Consider the following 21679-nt stretch of genomic DNA (forward strand, 5'->3'; position numbering starts at 1 on the left):
CTGCCAAATATTCTGGGGTCAATTATACAAAACAATCTAAGCGTGAAACTTATTTCGTTGACCATTCTGCCGTTTAGTAACATGCTAGTCTAAACTACTCCTACATTTAGGTCTGAATTTACAAAGCCTGTTTATGTCTTATACTCGTGCAGTGTCACTACATACATTTACAATGCCGAGACACATGCGTTTAAGAAAAATAGGATGTGTTCATTTCATTTCAACTTATTTTCGTGTTAGCATCCAATTAAGGGCACACACCTCAGCTATCTGGGCTGTCTGCCCAGGACAGTGGGTTAGTTGTTAATCGTTAGTGGTTAGTGAGAGAGAAGAGGGTGTACTGGCATTACACCTACCAATCAAGTCGTTAAAACTTGTTCTGGGTGGGAGCCGGTACCCGGATGCGAACTCTGTACCTACCAGCCATATGCCCGATGGCTTAACCATGACGCCACCGATGCCGGTTAAACATTGTAAAGTCGGACCATTATGATTATGACACAAGGGAAATAACTCTTACTTCACAAAATACCTGTTTATTTATGAAAATAGGAATCACGTTTTCAGTAGTAAGTTTCCGTTGTTGTTGGCCAATAGCTCCAGCATTTTGTACCTACATATAATCATGTAGCAAAAGAAAACTTATTTCTCTCACTTTCGCAGAAAATAATAGACCTTTGAAAAAGAGTCTAAGAATGAGCATTAAAGTTGCAGTCTCTAGAATATTTTTAATATTTAAGCATCTAGAATATTTTTCATGTTTCATGCATCGAGAATAGATTATAAGAATCCGTCCTATGGGACGAGGCTTGTCGGGTCTCAGGGTCGAAATTCCCACCATTATGGTATACTTTTTCTGATCCACTTGTTAAAAAATAATATGTTATTTTTTTCTCTCATCCTTTTGATAAATAAATTATCATTTTACACGAATAAAGGTGACATATTTGCCGTGTTTGTTCCATGTGAAAAATTAACAAAATAATATTTGTAATGTAGTTTTTAATTTATAAATATCAATCTGACGCTGTTATCTGATGATGACCTCGCATCACCAACTCGCATACTGGGCTACTGGGAACTATTTTAACGTGCCCATATCCCGAATGTTCAGGCACGCCCACCCCGGACTCAGTCTCTGACATCGCGAGTGGCCGATTCCGGGGCAACTATCATATTGTGCAGCAGGTTTGTTCGTCCCATATATGAACAGTATCCTAAACTTATGTTAATTCTGACACGCTGTCTTCAACGAACGCCCTCTACATTTTTCTATCACCATGTTCGTGATCAACCTATGTTAATTTGTTGTTTTATGGAAGTTACGAACCAAATGTACTTCCTAAGAATAGCAGTCACGTAACCCTTTCGACAGTGTCCTATTTTTCACAAAATATAATCGTTTTGAATTGCATGCAAAAGTGAATGGTGGTGTAGGGCCTGCAAACTAAATCCCCACCCTAAGACCAAGTTAAGACAAATCGTTATTGATGCCTTATAGACCGAACAAAATATTGCGTTTTGTACGCATTACAATTTGTATAAATCATGTTGACCTGATAGTATTATTTTATGATGTATTTGAGAAGAACGGACTTGGACAGGTGTATTATAAATAACTCGTGTTTATATATATATATTACTGGCGAAAACCGGCCTCGGTGGTGTCGTGGTTAAGCCATCAGACATAAGGCTGGTAGGTACAGGGTTCGCAGCTCGGTACCGGCTCCTACCTATAGCGAGTTTTAACTACTAACAGATAGCTGAGGTGTGTGCCCAGGACAGCGTGCTTGAACCTTAATTGGATACAAGCACGAAAATAAGTTGAAATGAATGGAAACTGGCGAAAAGAATAACTTTGATTTAATTAACCTACAAAAGATATATCTCGCGTTTTTCAGTGGGTGTATCACCGACTAGACATACCTTATCTGACTGTCGTTAACTGGGTCGTGTTCATTCACTCGTGATACCGGGGGCCATTTGTCAACCAGTAGAGCAGACTCTCTACGTCAACCAGAGAATGCGAGTCATGTATTATTAACTTAACACTTTACTGTTGGATGTTTTGGCTGCCATGCGCTAACCTCCGCTGTAATATTTATTGATGTTTATTCCAAACCAGCAGATATCTATAATAGATACACTGGACCTGTCTAAACCGGATCACGCCGTGGACCTAATATTTATCAATGTTTATTCCAAACCAGCAGATATCTATAATAGATACACTGGACCTGTCTAAACTGGATAACGCCGTGGACCTAATATTTATCCAATGTATACACGGTCGCGTTTTACAATTTATAAAATTCGTGGCCATGAAACGTGACCGGTTTTGACAGGATTCCAGCTTCTTCAGGGATCGTTTTAGACAGATTTTACTGTATAATAAGCAATTTGGCTGTTTTAACGGTTTCCGATCGTTCTGACCGCTTCTCCTCTTTTAATCTGTACTACCGATCGCCTTCTTTGTACTTATCCGATGCCGCACTTCACAAGGATGTGTTTTTGTGTTCGAGTCCAGTCGACTATCGTACACACATCGTGCTAAATATTGCCTACAGAGATGAATTAAATAAATATAATGGCAATGGAAGCCGCCATCTTCGTCACTTCGGCTCATCAGGGCTGGCTAGTTACACGATGGTCGTATTTTGGAGAGAAAACCCCAAATGTAAGGCCACCATATCCCATCTAAACGTTTCAATGCTCAACACGGGTTACACCTAGTTATACAAAAATTATTTGTAATATTTTTGTGAATTTATGGATTGTAACAGACACAAATTGTATAACGTGGTTCATAGTTCCATGGACGCCATATCACGTTCAGTCCTTAAACATATCCCATCTAAACGTTTTAATGCTCAGCACGGGTTACACCTAGTTATACAAAAATTATTTGTAATATTTTTGTGAATTTATGGATTGTAACAGACACAAATTGTATAACGTGGTTCATAGTTCCATGGACGCCATATCACGTTCAGTCCTTAAACATCCCCTGAATGAAGGGATAATTAATTCATTTGGCCTGGTATGCATATTCAACGATATATAATGCACATTATTGCTTAATATCAACACGTATAATCGTATTGTTAATTAATAAAACGGTTAAATGTGACGGCTATTATATATAACGGGCGCGGCCATTTTGTACCATCCCAGTGAATACGCCCTCTGGCGAGCTGGTGGTTACGTAATACCTAACGTGTCACATCAGGAATTAGTCTTCGAACTGAAGAAACAAAACATACCTGATTTTTTGCGGATGCATCGCAATGTTCTGTAATATTATCCATCCCAGTAACACAGCAACGTGTATATGTGGTTTATGTTTCAATACAAAATAAACCATAATTGTCAAAGTGTTGAAATAACTGTATTATGTTTTGTACATAAATTAACCCACGTACTGAAATAATAGTCGGGGTGTTTTCTTGGTTCATTGGTCTTTTCTTTCTGTGGCCAGTACCTGTGGTTCCTGATTGGCAGGTGTATATTTAGACGGTCCCCAGACACTGTGTCTTTAAACCCATGAGTATTAGCTGCACGACCAACTGCATCCATTCCAATAGCGGGCAAGATGTAGCTCATTGGTGGAAACATTGCTTGAGGTGCTATGTGTCACAGGATCAATCGCCCTCACCGTCAGTGGGAAAGTGCATATATCCCTTGCTGCTTCTACCGTAGACTTGTGCAGTCGTTGTGGCGGAAACAGCTTTCCTCTCTTTCATTCTCCTGATCAAGTCTTGAAATGACCTTATGTAACACACCAAATAGCCATACTTTAAAATGTGTCGAGATGTCGTTAAACAAAAAAACCTCGCCTTCCCCCCCAATGGCAGGTGTGACCTTATTTTATGCGATTTTCAGGTCAGGTGCACTTCGAACTTTAACTTTGTGGAATGCTGCTTAATATACTGCAATCTGTAGGTGTGTTTATCATCCACCTGTGATAGAGATCAGAGTGTAATAACATTTCCGTTTGTCAGTGTGACGAACGGTTTTCAGCGATACAGCTTCATATAAGAGCTATCGCATACAGAAAGAAAGAAATGTTTTATTTAACGACGAACTCAACACATTTTATTTACGGTTATATGGCGTCGGACATATGGTTAAGGACCACACAGATTCTGAGAGAGGAAACCCATCAGAGTTGTCAAACGTCCAAGTCATCTGCAGTGGAAACGCGACCAGAATTTATTAATTTCACTATATTGCACCACTATATTATGGCGACACCATAAACGTAGATTTGTTTTAACATGATACATTACAAAGTGTCTGTCATTTCCACGTCCAAAAGCACAACAACCATTACTACTTGTACCACTCACGATCAATGCAGCAGACGAATAAACAAAAACTGAAACCGTTCCTTGTTGACATCGTTTATAACTTTGTTTTTAAAAAAAAGAAGTTTTTCTTTCACGACACCACTAGAGAACATTGGTTTATTCATCATCGGCTATTGGATGTCAAACATTTGGTAATTCTGACATATAATCTTAGAGAGAAAACCACGCTACAGTTTTTCCATTAATCGCAAGGAAAAAACGTTTGTTTTGTTTAACGACACCACTAGAACAAATTGATTTATTAATCATCAGCTATTGGATGTCAAACACATGTTTAGTAGCAAGGAATCGTTTATATCGACCATCCCAGACAGGATAGCATATACCAGGGTCGTTGATATACCAGTTGTGGTGCACTAGCTGGAACGAGAAACAGCCAAATGGGCCCACCGACGGGGATCAATCCTAGAACTACCGCACATCAAGCGAGCGCTTTACCACTGGGCTACATCCCGCCCCAGCTTTTTTAAAAATTAATTGATACATTGTGGATATTTTCAAAATCATTTCGGAAAGGCACTTTCGTAGGAAAAATATCTGTTCTTCGTTTTTTCTTACATTTAGCTATCATAATGGGTTAGTTGTAAGTTCACGAAAATTTGTTAAACAAATACATCATCTGATATATTCATACACTGGTAAAATTAGGTCATGGCGTCGTAAATGTTTACACTTCCCTTTCGTTTTGGGTACTTACTGGCTATGCCCGAGTTTGTACCCACAACGAGCGTGTTTGAACCTTAATTGGATGTAAGCATGTTAAACACGTTGATTGATTACATTTTCACAAGATTCCAAGAATTGCCAAGGTAATTATTGTAGGTTGTACATGTTGCACACATTATGGGGCAAATATAAAAGTTGGGGGAAAAGAGGTTACAAATGGCTTCGCCAGTGGCCACAAAAAATACCGTTTGTTACGTAACAACTTAAACAGGGTACTGACAGAATTATGACATAATAAAAACAAACTAGTAATTATAATAATAAAATAAAATAAATAATATAAATTAAATAAAAATAATTAAAGAAATATAAAATAAATAATATAATAAAATAATTTTTTTTTTAAAATAAATAAAAACATGATTTGCTGGTTTGAAGGCAAAGAGTAAAATGGTTTCAAACCACTACTCCAACCCCACTTATTTTGGCTTGATTTGTGTTAATTAAATCGATGCTGAAAATGTAACCGCCTTAAACAAAAATCCTGGGGAAAGACCTGAACAAGTCTAACAAAGAATACCTCTTTGTTTCTGTGACATGGACGACGTTATTGTTACACAAATCAACACCAAAAGGAAGGAAATGTTTTATTTAACGACGCACTCAACACATTTTATTTACGGTTATATGGCGTCAGACATATGGTTATGGACCACACAGATATTGAGAGAGGAATCCCGCTGTCGCCACTTCATGGGCTGCCCTTTTCGATTAGCAGCAAGGGATCTTTTATATGCACCATTCCAAAGACAGTATAGTACATACCACGGCCTTTGTTACACCAGTTGTGGAGCACTGGCTCGAACGAGAAATAGCCCAATGGGTCCACCGACGGGGATCGATCCTAGACCGACCGCGCATCCAACACCAAAAGGAACAGAGAATTAAATGATTTGTAAAACATTAATATTCTTTTTTATTTCGCAGAATAACAATTATAGACAACTGTTTACATAACAATACATATTTGATTACAGAACACAGCAAATGGTCTCCCGTACTTACATCAACACATTTCATAAAACACGTGGAAGCAGCTACACCAACTGCATGGAATGACAGGTATTTCCTCGTGCAAAGCTTTCAAATAATTCATTGTAAGATTGTCTTTACAACACATTAAAACTCAGTAATATGTCATGGACTAGCAGAATCACCCAATCACAAAATTAAAAATAATACCAAACGCCATATAACAAAATAATAATACAATAACAACAACAAGAAAAAAAGAGAAAAAAAGAGCTACCTAGAAGGAGACCACTAGTTACAAACTGGTTTATCAGCTTGGTGACGTCAGTGTTACGTGTTCGTACGCAACAACAATCTGTCACCTGGTTGTTGCAGTGTATTTATTAATCATTTAATAAATAAACATAGATGGAGCTCCTATCCTGGACACTCCCAGCGCAGAATTTGGAAGATGTGCCCATGTCAGACGTGCTTGAACCTTCAGTGGTAACATATGTAAGCACGTGTCAAAACGTTGATTCATTCATTCATAGATGGATTAAAAAAAATATGTAATAAACTGAATATGTCCCTCGTATGTTTTATACTGAAACTATTAACTTTGGTTTGTTAATCTGTATTTGTCGCGCTGAAAGTTCGATAAATACAGATTGACAAAGCATCGGTTGATATCTTTCATATTAAATATTACTATAAAAATATAATTCAACAGATATAACCGAAAAGCAGCAATTTTTAATATTGCAACAAGCACACTCATTGGATTTCACTATTATCCGCATTCACACGTGTATTACACATGTGTTACTAAAATTAACGTAACTGAATGTCACAGCTTCATACATCAAATAATAAGACCTCCTCATGCATTAACTAGCTGAAAATGTCAAGAAATATCGAGAAACTTTTCATGTTACACAGTACAACAGTGCGTTATGTTTAGCTAGCATCACACACTTTTAATATAACAATACATAAGTTACAGTACCTAGTACCCAAAGACAAAAATGTCAAAAATTAGAGTTATTAGCAGACGGACACCATGTGCAGAAAGTTTATTTACAGAACAAGTGCGTATCCTATTAAATCAGTGGTCTTTGATATCACTGCATATGAAAGAAGTAAATATTGCATACGACAATAAAGAAACACAAATAAACAATTCAATAAATAAAAAGTTTCAGTCTCCCTGCTTTGATATGTAATGATGGTTCATTAATTTTTTTTATAAATAAACCCACCCTCCTACCCACCCACCCAAAAAATCTCACCCAACAACGCCCCACCAAAAATAAATCCCACACACATACACACCTCAAAAAACCCCAACGCCACAAAAAAACAACACAAAAAAAACAAAAAAAAAAAAAACCCCAACCCCCCCCCCCCCCCCCCCCCCCCCCCCCCCCCACAAAAACAACAACAAAAAACCCCACAAACAAACAATCCCCAAAACATGGTATCAAGACCGTCGGTTTGACCAACCTGTGGAAATTTTATTATGGAATGTTTGCACGTTAAAATATCCAGTGAACAAGTTTTAAACTTGTACCTCGCTTCACCAGCACGGCAGCGTGAACACATTTTCATAAAAGTAATTATATGACGTTAATAAAAGAGATAAAAATACTGGTAACAAAATGACATATGAACTGAACACTCTCTGGCAGCACACCTTGGTTTCACCTAGGCGGTCGTGGTATATAGCCGGGGGGCATCACAAAACAATCCGACAATCTTTTTTGATTAAGCACTTTCCCACAGACGGCACAGCACATTCCATCTGTCACGTAGCACTGGTTGGAATGATTGGGGGTGGGGGTGGAGGGGGGGGGGGAGTAGGAGATTGTGGCCTCATTCATTCAGTTAAATAAGTGAGATCATGTGACAGTCTGATCAAGATGGACATTACATAAATTATGTTTTAATATTTATGCGCTATATCGTTAAATCTAAAACACAAGGGTAATTCAATACATATTGGAGGATAATAAGTCTTATTGCTTTTAAGGTCAATGCTTACAGAATAAAGTAATCATATTTTAATATGGAATATTTTGTTAAGAATGCTGCGTAATAAACACACTAACCATGTACAGCTTGTGTCTAAAGCGCGTGAACTCTTAATAAACACTCTAACCACGTACAGCCTGTGTCTAAAGCGCTTGATACTCTTAATAAACACTCTAACCACGTACAGCTTCTGTCTAAAGAGCGTGATACTCTTAATAAACACTCTAACCACGGACAGCTTGTGTCTAAAGCGCGTGATACCCTTAATAAACATACTAACCACGTACAGCTCGTGTCTAAAGCGCTTGATACTCGTAATAAACACTCTAACCATGTACAACTTGTGTCTAAAGTGTTTGATGCTCGTAATAAACACTCTAACCATGTACAGCTTGTGTCTAAAGCGCTCGATACTCGTAATAAACACTCTAACAATGTACAGTTTGTGTCTAAAGCGCTTGATACTCGTAACAAACACTCTAACCATGTACAACTTGTGTCTAAAGCGCTTGAAACTCGTAATTAAAATGTCTTGCTCCTAGTGAACTGGAGGCTATGTTGCACTTATTGGTAAATAACGTGATATTCTTTGACGTTCATTTAAGTATGAAGCAGTGAATCGCTTCAAACACGTGACTGTATGAACGGCGTATGAAAGCGGTTACGTGCTTCATACTTGCATGAAAGTCAACAATTATCATCTTCAATTTTTATAATAATTCTAACTGAATAATAATTCCATTCCACCCATAGCTTGGACATTAACGGAGTCCGTGAAATCAAATGGTTCGGTTCCCCCATCCCCTCCCCTGTTCCAAATGAAATGTATTTGGGTTTTTAAAATAAAAAATTTTAGGAGAGCATCACCCCTTAGAAACATCACCGCCACATTGTAGACACTCCTCCTGCACAGTTACCTGTAAGACGAATTTAATAACAGTTTCAACAGACAGACACATCCTTATTATGAATAGCCGGTAACCGGGACCTCAGATTTTGTCGTCAACAATGACCTTACTTATGGATTTTCCTTTGTGAACACAGTCTGCTAGCACGGACAGTATTTTGACCACTCTCCTGTCGAGCGCGTCCATGTGGAGTTCCGTCAACACGGGACTGGCTGGGTCCGCCACCATCGATCGTCTCATGAGGCTACTCAGACTGTCCGGACCCAGGTAAAACTTGACCAGTTTGAGGAAGGTCGACTTCCTGACCAAACAGCACTGGGTGACTGGCGCCAGGCACGATAGCTCGTCGTGAGTCTGTTTACCAAATCTGTCAACAACAACAACAATTATATATATATATATATATATTACTCAACACGGCCCTTAACTAGCGGTTATGGGGATGCAAGTGACCCCCCCCCCCCCCCCCCCCTCCGAGCTGGATCAAATCTTCAAATTCGGACAAAAAAGATAAGAGATATTTCATTTCATCTTATTTTCGTGCTTATATCCAATTAAGGTTCAAGCACGCTGTCCTGATCACATACCTCCGCTAATTGGGACTGTCTGTGCAGGACAGTGGGTTAATTGTTAGTGGTTAGTGAGAGAGAAGATGATGTAGTGGTCTTACACATCTGTTTGACTGTATGCTGATATGAATAAATGTTGTTATTTAGATTCGGGCATTTTTGTTTAATTCGGGGAAAAATCAGCCTGCCCTCCACCAGCCCCTTTTACAAAAGTGGGAGCCCGTACGCCTATTCTAGCGGTGACACAAACATGCTAAAAGTATACGAAAAAGTGCATTTTAATAGAAATTAAGAAGTGCTGTTTTTGTCTACTTAAAGAAGATTCCTTATTACTTTTGTTTTCCCGCTGGATTCATAATTATTATATAATAATTATCATCGGCTATTGGACGTCGAACATATGGTCATTCTGACACTGTTTTTTAGAGGAAACCCGCTGTCGCCACATAGGCAACTCTTTTACGACAGGCAGCAAGGGATCTTTTATTTGCGCTTCCCACAGGCAGGATAGCACAAACCATGGCCTTTGTTGAACCAGTTATGGATCACTGGTCGGTGCAAGTGGTTTACACCTACCCACTGAGCCTTGCGGAGCACTCGCTCAGGGTTTGGAGTCAGTATCTGGATTAAAAATCCCATGCCTCGACTGGGATCCGAACCAAGTACCTACCAGCCTGTAGACCGATGGCCTAACAACGACGCCACGACACAGACTGTGTAAGATCTGAGAAATTTAACAGGTTTTTATCTGCACAGGCGTAGCCAGGAATTATATTGGGGGAGGGGGAGGGGGCAAACCCATATGTATGTATGTATGTATGTATGATTTAAAAAAATTTAATACATGTAGTTTAAAAAACATTTGATTGGGGGGGGGGGGGGGGGTCATGGCACTCGTGCCCCCTCACCCCGTCTCCCTACGCCACTGTCTATCCGACACAAACTGACCAAGACCGTTTAGCGCTGCCTTCCCGTGTTTTTTGGGTATACGTCGATTTGCGCCAGTCTGCGTCGTGCTACAAAGTTTATGGAAAACAGACTTAAATGACCTGTATCCGCGTGTACAGACGCGTTTTACACCCGCACTGTGCCACTATACACAATACGTGACAACAGCTACTCGTCCCCAGTACAACTCGGATTTCATGAATTACTTACCCTCTGCCATTATCAAGATGAAGAAGGAATGTGTCATTTCCAAAATCTACAAACGTCTCATAATGATGACGGTCCAAATTGCCTGAAACAGTAAGGCAAGTATGACGACTAAAAGACACCCAGGATCAGTTACACAAATAATATAGTACAGTTTCTTACACACCCGTTGGTGAAAACACCATTCGTTATTTTTGATAACACATACTTGTTAACATACGTATGTTTGTCAACAATTGTAAGACATACGACTTGCTGCTCCTAGGTCATCCAGTGAAACAACAGCAAGGTCAAAATCGATTACATTGTGACGTATAGTTAAAGGGACATTCCCGAGTTTGCTGCATTGTAAGATGTTTCCGACTAATAAAATATTTCTACGATTAAACTTACATATTAAATATATTTTTCTGGTTTAGAATATCAGTGTCTGTATAATCAATGTGTTTCTGGTCATCTCAATATTTGTAAGAAGCACAAACTGGATTTTGTCTTCAATTAATTTCGTACGTACGAAAAAATAGTTTTTAGGAAATAAAATGAAATTTAACCTAGTACAAATATTAGAAGGGTCAGAAACACGTTTAATATACACCCACTAATATTTTATGCAGAAAAATATATTTGATATGTAATTACAATCGTTAAAAAGTCTCTGTTAGTCGATAACATCTTAAAAATTGCAGTAAACTCAGGAATGTCCCTTAAACCTGACAATCATTTGTCTATAACGCGTAAGTTAGCTACACGCGCAATGGTTGTAAATAACTTTTAGTCGAAAACGATGTTAAAATTTGCTTAAAACCTAATTTTTGAGGATATGTATGAAATAGAATAATACATTCGTGTCCGTTAGATACCATTTATCTCACAACTCGTTGTTTAAAAACGTACCCAACTTGCTTTCGCTCGTTAGACACATTTTAAAACAACTCGTTGTGAGATAAATGGTATCTAACGGCTACTCATGTATTATTATTCTCTGTATAAATAACAGTGTTACTCCTTATGAATAACCTACGGATAAATTCAACTTGAATGTCTAATAACTCATAAGCGGTGTGGTCCTATGTTAATGTAAACTACTTTCACCCCGTGTCATGAATATAAATAAGAACGACAAGTTCGTAATTGGTTAGATGTTGTTATTTCAACTCCAGCATGGATAGGTAGTATACAATATTCTCTTATGACCCAAGTCATGCTTTCTACCAGAAAATAATTTGAAGCTAACAAACAAGATTATAAATGCACATACAGGTACACAACAAACTTCAAACTGCCGGTTCTGTCCTTAAAAGGGCATGGCCAGTTGGCAGGGCAACCCATGGGAGACTCGTTTTAGCCCTTATAAGGGCTTGTAATTTGTGTATACTCCTCTGTATACTCGCAATTTGTGTATACTCCTCTGTATACTCGCCATTTTATACCGAGCGCCAGTTCAGACGTCAAAAATCTTTCTACAGCTTACATAAACAAAAGGACGTCTGAATAAGCACACGGGTGTGCCTAGAGTAAAATATATCAAACAAGGAACTGTAAATATTTTACAAAAAAAAAAATTGTTCAAATTATCTTGAGGGCGAAGTTCCGTTAAAACGCCAAACATCGATTTCTACCCATGACGCACGCGGAAAAGATATTACTTCTTAACCAGTTATCTTTCCATATGAATTCGGAACTATTTCCGTATAACGTTTCCTGTTTGTGATTATTTTATGGCAGCCAGCTTTGTAGTGGCAATTATTAGACATAACGCTAATAGGAAAGAGCATGTGGTTTGTAAAACGTGTAACTTGTTAACGTTGGAGACTTCTTTGTAATACTTCCAGCTCATGTAGTTATTTTAGAGTAAAATAGATATATATTCCGGCTACGTTTAGTAGGTGTTTGAGTTTAAACTGATATCCTGAGAGAAAGAGCTGGACAACATAAGCGTACGAGACAGGAGGCGGGGAGGGGGGTGGGGTGGGGTGGGGGATCAACTGCATCCCTAGTGCTGGAACAAAACCTCAAATTCGTGCAAAAATGATACAGATATTCGGGCAAATTGTCCCAACCTGAGACCTTTTTACTATGTATTTCCATCATTCTACCCTCAAAATTAGTTGTAATCCACATAAAAATGTACAGTGTTTCGTTTGCACCCTATACGCTGTTTGGAAGTAATGCTAATATGAATAAATGTTGTTGTCAAAATTCGGGTATTTTTGTCCAATTCGGGCCAAAGCCAGTCTGCTCCCCCCCCCCCCCCCCCCCCCTACAAAAAATGGGAGCCCGTACGTCTATGCTGGACAACAAGGGTTGTCCTTTTCAGGATACGTGCCCCCCAGGCAGGTAAAGGTGCATAAAGGTCAAGAGGCCTATTAATACTAATAAAAGTGCTAACCCACTAATGCTGTAGAAAAACACATTGCTTAAATAATTGTGTTTTGTGGTCAACCACCGCAATGTGACATTTGGCCTAGAAAGAAAGAAAGAAAAACGTTTTATTTACGGTTATATGGCGTCAGACATATGGTTAAGGACCACACAGATTTTGAGAGGAAATCCGCTGTCGCCACTACATGGGCTACTCTTCCGATTAGCAGCAAGGGATCTTTTATTTGCACTTCCCACAGGCAGGATAGCACAAACCATGGCCTTTGTTGAACCAGTTATGGATCACTGGTCGGTGCAAGTGGTTTACACCTACCCATTGAGCCTTGCGGAGCACTCACTCAGGGTGTGGAGTCGGTATCAGGATTAAAAATTCCATGCCTCGACTGAGATCCGAACCCAGTACCTACCAGCCTGTAGACCGATGGCCTACCACGACGCCACCGAAGCCGGTCATTTGGCCTAGAGTCAGAGTTGGGAAATCCGCTACACCCATATAGGATACTCCTACAGAATTTCTGAAGATGAGTAGTGATGACTGAAATACTGGTGTTAAAGAGACGGACCCTAGTTTTTCAAACACTACGACGTCTTTTTCCACTATTAAAGTCGGATTTTTTATCATTTAAATTAGAAGTATTTACATTTTATTATTTGGAATATTCATTTTCGAACCCTTGAAGTGGTTCTGGTCATCCAAGTTTTATAATACATCAAAATGCATTTTTCATAATTCTAAAAACGCACATTCGTCTGAGAAGTAATGGTTATCAAGACCAGCTCTTGTTATTGTTAGATGGTATTTCCATGTTTAAACATCACAGAGTTTAACTTCTCTCTGTTATAACCTTATTCAAATGCATTTGGCAGGTGTGTAGATTAACTAAACTTAGTGTCCATTTTCACGGGTTGAAACTAGGGTCTGTCCTTTTTAGGATCGTTTGTGTAATGTGCACTTTCATCACACAAATATAACGACTCAAATATTGCTGTACTTCATACATCCTGATTGGGGGCGGGATGTAGCCCAGTGGTAAAGCGTTCGCTTGAGGCGCGGTCGGTCTAGGATCGATCCCCGTCCGTGGTCCCATTGGGCTATTTCTTGTTCCAGCCATTGCTCCACAACTGGTGTAACAAAGGCCGTGGTATGTGCTATCCTGTCTGTGGGATGGTGCATATAAAAGATCCCTTGCTGCTAATCGAAAAGAGTAGCCCATGAAGTGGTGAACAGCGGGTCTCCTCTCTCCATATCTGTGTGGTCCTTAACCATATGTCTGACGCCATATAACCGTAAATAAAATGTGTTGAGTGCGTCGTTAAATAAAACATTTCCTTCCTTCCTTCGTGCATCCGACAGGCCGAAGTGTTCAGATATATACAAATATTCGGAATTCGTGGGTATAATATACAAATGTGGACGACAAAACTGTAATATATGACCAAGGCCGCATCTCAATACAGTGTAGTCGAATGGGCATTTGGCAACATACAAAATTGTGTTTGAGGTCGGTAATATGTGTCAGTATTTAAGGAATGATATATTAATATCAGGTATATCAGGGTACATGGTGTATGGTGTTATAATACTCTAATATCAGGTGTACATGTGTATGATGTTATAAGACTCTAATATCAGGTGTACATGTGTATGGCATTATAATACTCTAATATCAGGTGTATATATGTGTATGGTGTTATAATACTCTAATAGCAGGTGTACATGTGTATGGTGTTATAATACTCTCATATCAGGGGTACATATGTATGGTGCTAAAATACTCTGATATCAGGTGTTATGTGTATGGTGTTATAATACTCTAATATCAGGTGTATGTATGTGTATGGTGTTATAATACTCTAATATCAGGTGTACATGTGTATGGTGTTATAATACTCTAATATCAGGTGTTATGTGTATGGTGTTATAATACTCTAATATCAGGTGTTATGTGTATGGTGTTATAATACTCTAATATCAGGTGTTATGTGTATGGTGTTATAATACTCTAATATCAGGTGTTATGTGTATGGTGTTGTAATACTATGATATCATGTGTTATGTGTATGGTGTTGTGATACTCTAATATCAGGGGTACATGTGTATGGTGTTATAATACTCTAACATCAGGGGTACATGTGTATGGTGTTATAATACTCTCATATCAGGGGTACACGTGTATGGTGTTATAATACTCTCATATCAGGTGTACGTGTATGGTGTTATAATACTCTCATATCAGGTGTTATGTGTATGGTGTTATAATACTCTCATATCAGGTGTACGTGTATGGTGTTATAATACTCTAATATCAGGTGTTATGTGTATGGTGTTATAATACTCTAATATCAGGTGTTATGTGTATGGTGTTGTAATACTATGATATCATGTGTTATGTGTATGGTGTTGTGATACTCTAATATCAGGGGTACATGTGTATGGTGTTGTAATACTCTCATATCAGGTGTACATGTGTATGGTGTTATAATACTCTCATATCAGGTGTACATGTGTATGGTGTTATAATACTCTCATATCAGGGGTACATGTGTATGGTGTTATAATACTCTCATATCAGGTGTACGTGTATGGTGTTATAATACTCTAATATCAGGTGTTATGTGTATGGTGTTATAATACTCTAATATCAGGTGTTATGTGTATGGTGTTGTAATACTATGATATCATGTGTTATGTGTATGGTGTTGTGATACTCTAATATCAGGGGTACATGTGTATGGTGTTGTAATACTCTCATATCAGGTGTACATGTGTATGGTGTTATAATACTGGTGTATGGTGTTATAATACTCTCATATCAGGTGTACATGTGTATGGTGTTATAATACTCTCATATCAGGGGTACATGTGTATGGTGTTATAATACTCTCATATCAGGGGTACACGTGTATGGTGTTATACTCTCATATCAGGTGTTGTATATAATACTCTCATATCAGGTGTTATGTGTATGGTGTTATAATACTCTCATATCAGGTGTACGTGTATGGTGTTATAATACTCTAATATCAGGTGTTATGTGTATGGTGTTATAATACTCTAATATCAGGTGTTATGTGTATGGTGTTGTAATACTATGATATCATGTGTTATGTGTATGGTGTTGTGATACTCTAATATCAGGGGTACATGTGTATGGTGTTGTAATACTCTCATATCAGGTGTACATGTGTATGGTGTTATAATACTCTCATATCAGGGGTACATGTGTATGGTGTTATAATACTCTCATATCAGGGGTACATGTGTATGGTGTTATAATACTAATATCAGGGGTACATGTGTATGGTGCTAAAATACTGTAATATCAGGGGTACAAGTATATGATGAATATATTCTATTATCAGATGTACATTTGTGTCATGTTATACTAATATTGGGTGTATGTATGTATGATGTTAAACTAATATCTAGTATACAGATGTATGATGTTGTACGAATATCAATTGGATAGGTCTATGTTAATATCCTTTGTGCAACATGCATATGGTGTTATACTAATATTAGGTGCACATACGTGTATATATATATATATATATATATATATTCTTCAAAAAAAAGTAGGGGAACTCTAATAAGAATTTACAATTGCCAAAATTGTAAGGTATATTAGCTGTGGGGAATGGATATATGATAATAGTGAATTAATTGGGCAAACATTACAACCGGTAGTTCAGTATTACAGTAGGTTTTATGACCACCAAAGATCTTAAAGACGATTGGGGTCAGAAGTGAAATTTGAAAGGTGACGGGGTTTTTTTTATCAGTAAATCGCAAATTCAAACAATAAAAATGACTAAAAACAAAACAATAACAACTGTATGATCAAGAGAATGAAAAAGATTGACAGAAATAATATTCCACAGTGATTAATGGGCCTTCCTGGAAATTGTCAAAATCGAGAATGACACCCCATGCACGTGTATGGGGCAACTGCGTGATGCATGTGCAAACTATGGAATGTGTTTCGGTGTGTTGATAAACAGACCTGAACGTTCTTTACTAGGCTGTCTGTGGTCAAAACGTATGTTCGGTCTAATAGTTGATGTTAACATTAATATTTCAGGTTCTCCTACTTTTTTTTGGAAGAGTATATAATGATATGAATATCAGGGGTATGATAAAATGCAGTGATGTTTGTACAGGTGAATGGTGATGAATTATTTCCCCACCTTGCAAGAAATCAAACACGGCCAAATCCATGAGATCCAACAACCTTCGCCCAGAGTTGTATGGCGGTCTATTCCGCACCTTTTCACACAGGTCATCATAAACTTCCCAGTATGCTTTTCGGTGTTTGCTGTACGACCGTTTCCAAGGATTTCTCCAAGTCTTTCTGGATGCCATTTTTGTAGGCGGTAGAAAGGCTGCGAATGATCCTTCGAGCATATCGGGATTTCCACAAATAGCGTGACCCGAATCACAGTAATATGAACACGATCCGGTGAAACATAGATTGTTAACTGTTAAAGATAAAAAAAAAAAAACATTTAGTTATATTGTCTTTAAATTGGAATATTATAATGCATTGCATGGTGCGTAGAATTACTATTTAATCCTTATTTTAGTTTCAGAAATGTTCGCATCTGTTCATAATTATATAAGAATAGACGTTTGTTTGTTTAACGACACCATTGAAGCACATTGATTAATTAATTATCGGCTATTGAATGTCAAACATTATATATATAGAATAGAATAGAATAGAATAGAATAGAATAGAATAGAATATAATAGATGTTTAACGACACCCCAGCACGTCAAATACATCGGCTATTGGGTGTCAGTCATAATTATATAATGGCTGAATTAATAACATGATTGTTGTTTTTTCTTCTAAAGACAAAACAAAGTTTTTGATCAGTAGAATGTGTAACCGTGACCTGCAACGATGCATACAAAAACTCGACATCGCAGAAAACGCTGTAAGTGACATGACGACATAATTTGGAATCTGGTCTCCACCGTGTCTGTCTGTGCGAAACTACTCAGCTGGATTCATATGGGCAGGACAAGCTGAGCAAGACAGCATGGTGACGATGTTGTTGTTGTTGTTAAAGGAGGTCTGGCGGTGTCCTGCCGACGTCAGACACCTCGTCGCTGCTGCTGGAGAAAAGCCGAGACGATAGGTCTCAGAACGTCTTCACTGCAGGGGCGGAATGTAACCCAGTGGTAAAGCGCTCGGCTGATGCGCGGTCGGTCTAGGATCGATCCCCGTCAGTGGGCACATTGGGCTATTTCTTGTTCCAGCCAGTGCACCACGACTGGCATATATCAAACGATGTGGTATGTGCTATCCTGTCTGTGAGATGGTGAATATAGAATATCTCATGTTACTAATGGGGGAAATGCGGCGGGTTTCAACTCTAAGACTATATGTCAGAATGTTTGATTTCCAATAGCCAATGATTAATATATCAATGTGCTCTAGTGGTGTCCTTAAACAAAACAAACTTCTTCTTCTCTATATATCTCAGCATTAGAAATATCACCTGACTACCGACTGTAACACTCCTCTAAATGACCGGTGTTCTTCGTTTAAAGTTTGTTTTGTTTAACGACACCAATAGAGCACATTGATTTATTAATCATCGGCTATTGGATGTCAATGATTTGGTAATTTTGAAATATAGTCTTAGAGAGGAAACCCGCCACATTTTTCCATTAGTAGCAATGGATCTTTTATATGCACCATCCCACAGACAGAGAGAAAACAAAATATAGAGAGGGAGGAAGATGGAGGGAGGGGGAGAGAGGCTATTCCTTCCAAAAATATGAGAAGTTGATATACAGTTTTTATAGTCAGGACAGTACATACCATGGCCTTTGACGTGGGCTGCTGGTTGGGACATGGAAAACGTATCTATCCTGAAAATCATCGCACTTCAGCTGAATGCTCTGCCGCCGCGTTATAGCAAAATATAACTAATCGGGTATTGACATTGGACATGAAGAACCAAAGGGTTAGTATTTATTTTATTACCAGGTGATATGAAAAACGTTTTCTGTAATTTGTGGTTCGCAGTTTGCTTGAGCTCCGAGGTCATGTTGACAGTGCGCCCAGTGGTTGGGGGAATACGGTAAAACCCAAGAATTCTGCAAACACAGTACAATTAAAATATCATTAAATATACAAGGCAATAAATGGTTTTTAACAATAAACTTAGAATAATAGTAACGTATGTGTGTGTGCGTGCGTGTTTGTGTGTGTATGTGTTTGTGTGTATGTGTGTGTGTGTGTGTGTGTGTGTGTGTGTGTGCGTGCGCGTGTGCATGCCTAGCGCGGTTTCAGGGAATAAGCCAAAACATTTCGACTTATTTTAAAGTGCATTCACCGCTAACAAGTATAATACACAACTTCCATTTATTAAAGTCGTTGTATGTAAATATATGTAAAACATGGCATTTTTCACACTGTTTAAATTATTTTTATGAAAATGGTATTCGCGTGCTTAAAAATGAAAATATCAGAAAATTCCAGACATTTTGTCCATTAGGTTGGTCGCCCTGGTATTGACTAAGAAATAAAGGTAAAATGAATAATGACCGGTGAATAAAGATTACTAGTATGATAATGACTGTAGAATGCACATTAATACTAACGACTGTGGATTTAATCTATAATATTCACTGTGGGAGTGCAATAAATATATCAGATTGTCGTTTAATTCTCAGCAATGCGTACAATAGGAGTTCAGTTATTTTCTAGTTATTTGTGTATTACTGTGTTAATGGACTATAAAACAGCAAGTGGCTACTTTAGATACATGCTACAAAACCCTTATTTATTAATTAACCATGCTGAAAATTGGATAAATGAATTACTTTTTTATCAAGAAAATTATCTATTTAAGTTGTGGAAAATGAATGTATATGTGGAAGTTGAATAAGTTATTTGTTTTAGTGGAAGTTGAATAAGTTATTTGTCTAAGTGGAAGTTGAATATCTAGGTGGAATTTGAATAAGTTATTTGTTTTAGTGGAAGTTGAATGTTTAGGTGGAAGTTGAATAAATTATTTGTCTAAATGGAAGTTGAATGTCTAGGTGGAAGTTGAATAAGTTATTTGTCTAAGTGGAAGTTGAATGTCTAGGTGGAAGCTGAATAAGTTATTTATCTAAGTGGAAGTTGAATATCTAGGCAGCTGTTGAAAAAGTTACGTGTCTAGGTAGAAGTTCAATGTCTAGGTAAAGGTTAGATGAATGAGTTACCTATCTAGGTGAAGTTGTTTTTATTAAACTGTTAGAGAAGACAAGGTTAGTTGAATGAGTTACCTATCTAGGTGAAGTTGTTTTTATTAAACTGTTAGAGAAGACCAGGTTAGTTGAATGAGTTACCTATCTAGGTGAAGTTGTTTTTATTAAACTGTTAGAGAAGACCAGGTTAGATGAATGAGTTACCTATCTAGGTGAAGTTGTTTTTATTAAACTGTTAGAGAAGACCAGGTTAGTTGAATGAGTTACCTATCTAGGTGAAGTTGTTTTTATTAAACTGTTAGAGAAGACCAGGTTAGTTGAATGAGTTACCTATCTAGGTGAAAGGCGGCTATCTCAGCGTGGTGGCGTTCATAATCTGAGAAGTAGAAGTGATTTGGAAGAGTCTCTGTGTCACGTGAAAACCTGAAGATAAAATATATAAACATATAATTCTATACAAGAGAGAGAGAGAGAGAGAGAGAGAGAGAGAGAGAGAGAGAGAGAGAGAGAGAGAGAGAGAGAGAGAGAGAGACAGACAGACACAGACAGAGAGAGAAAGAGAGACAGAGAGAGACTGAGAGAGAGCAAAAGTGACTGAGAGAAAGAGAGAGAGAGAGAGAGAGAGAGAGAGAGAGAGAGAGAGAGAGAGAGAGAGAGAGAGAGAGAGAGGGGGGGGGGGGGGGGGGATAATTTAGCAGGCCTGTAGGAGCCGGGATGGTACAGCCACACCTATATCCACGCCCACTCGAGGACGAAAATGTACCTTTTTTGTCATACTCTATATAAATGAAAATAAAAATATGGCTTGTGCCCACCCCCACCCTACTAGAGGTTGTGCCTCTCCCCTCCAGATATTATTCCTATGGGCCTCTTTAGGGCATGTAATAACAAACTAAATACCCACTGATAAAAATGCCGTAGCAGATCAATTTTGCAGCAGCTTTTTGCGGCGGCACTGCTGATTGCCGTCGCGAATTTCGAGGGCTACCATGTCCTACCATTGAACGCATGTCGTCATATGCCGTAGAATACGGCCTGAGTGTAATAAATTCTTGTATTGTCTTGTCTTATCTTGTAGCCTAGTCTTATGATTGCTATGGCATTATTTCATAAAATGTCACAGTATTTTCGAATACTCCAATTCATTGTTGGAAAGAATCCGATTAGATTATGACACTTTCACACCTCTACTAAAGTAAGTACATTGTAGTGCTTGAAAATAATTGATATATTTGTTTCAAATATCTTACTCGGAAAGACGTTTTTAAAAAAAGGTGCGCTCGTTTAAAAATCCACACGTAACTCTTTTTTTGGTCATGTTTTGAGGAAGTCTGTCTCCTGCAGGACTTGTCCAAGAGACCAATATCAACATTT

The 21679-nt window shown here is 38.1% G+C and overlaps 1 protein-coding gene across 2 annotated transcripts in view; it reads right to left on the bottom strand.

Annotated features, from left to right (window-relative positions):
- Positions 1-7457: 7457 nt before the first annotated feature.
- LOC121379231 (extracellular serine/threonine protein kinase FAM20C-like) overlaps positions 7458-21679 on the bottom strand; it is a 44270-nt gene continuing 30048 nt past the window's right edge. For both annotated transcript variants that reach the window (XM_041507746.1, XM_041507745.1), the window contains 5 exons: positions 20636-20728; positions 19095-19207; positions 17284-17574; positions 10717-10798; positions 7458-9356 (listed from right to left, as the gene is read on the bottom strand). In XM_041507746.1, coding sequence (XP_041363680.1) covers positions 9071-9356; positions 10717-10798; positions 17284-17574; positions 19095-19207; positions 20636-20728 — 865 coding nt within the window. In that variant the 3' untranslated portion in view covers positions 7458-9070. The remainder of the gene's footprint in view (positions 9357-10716; positions 10799-17283; positions 17575-19094; positions 19208-20635; positions 20729-21679) is intronic.

The sequence above is a fragment of the Gigantopelta aegis genome, chromosome 8 (assembly GCF_016097555.1).
Source record: "Gigantopelta aegis isolate Gae_Host chromosome 8, Gae_host_genome, whole genome shotgun sequence".
NCBI classification, from domain to species: domain Eukaryota; kingdom Metazoa; phylum Mollusca; class Gastropoda; order Neomphalida; family Peltospiridae; genus Gigantopelta; species Gigantopelta aegis.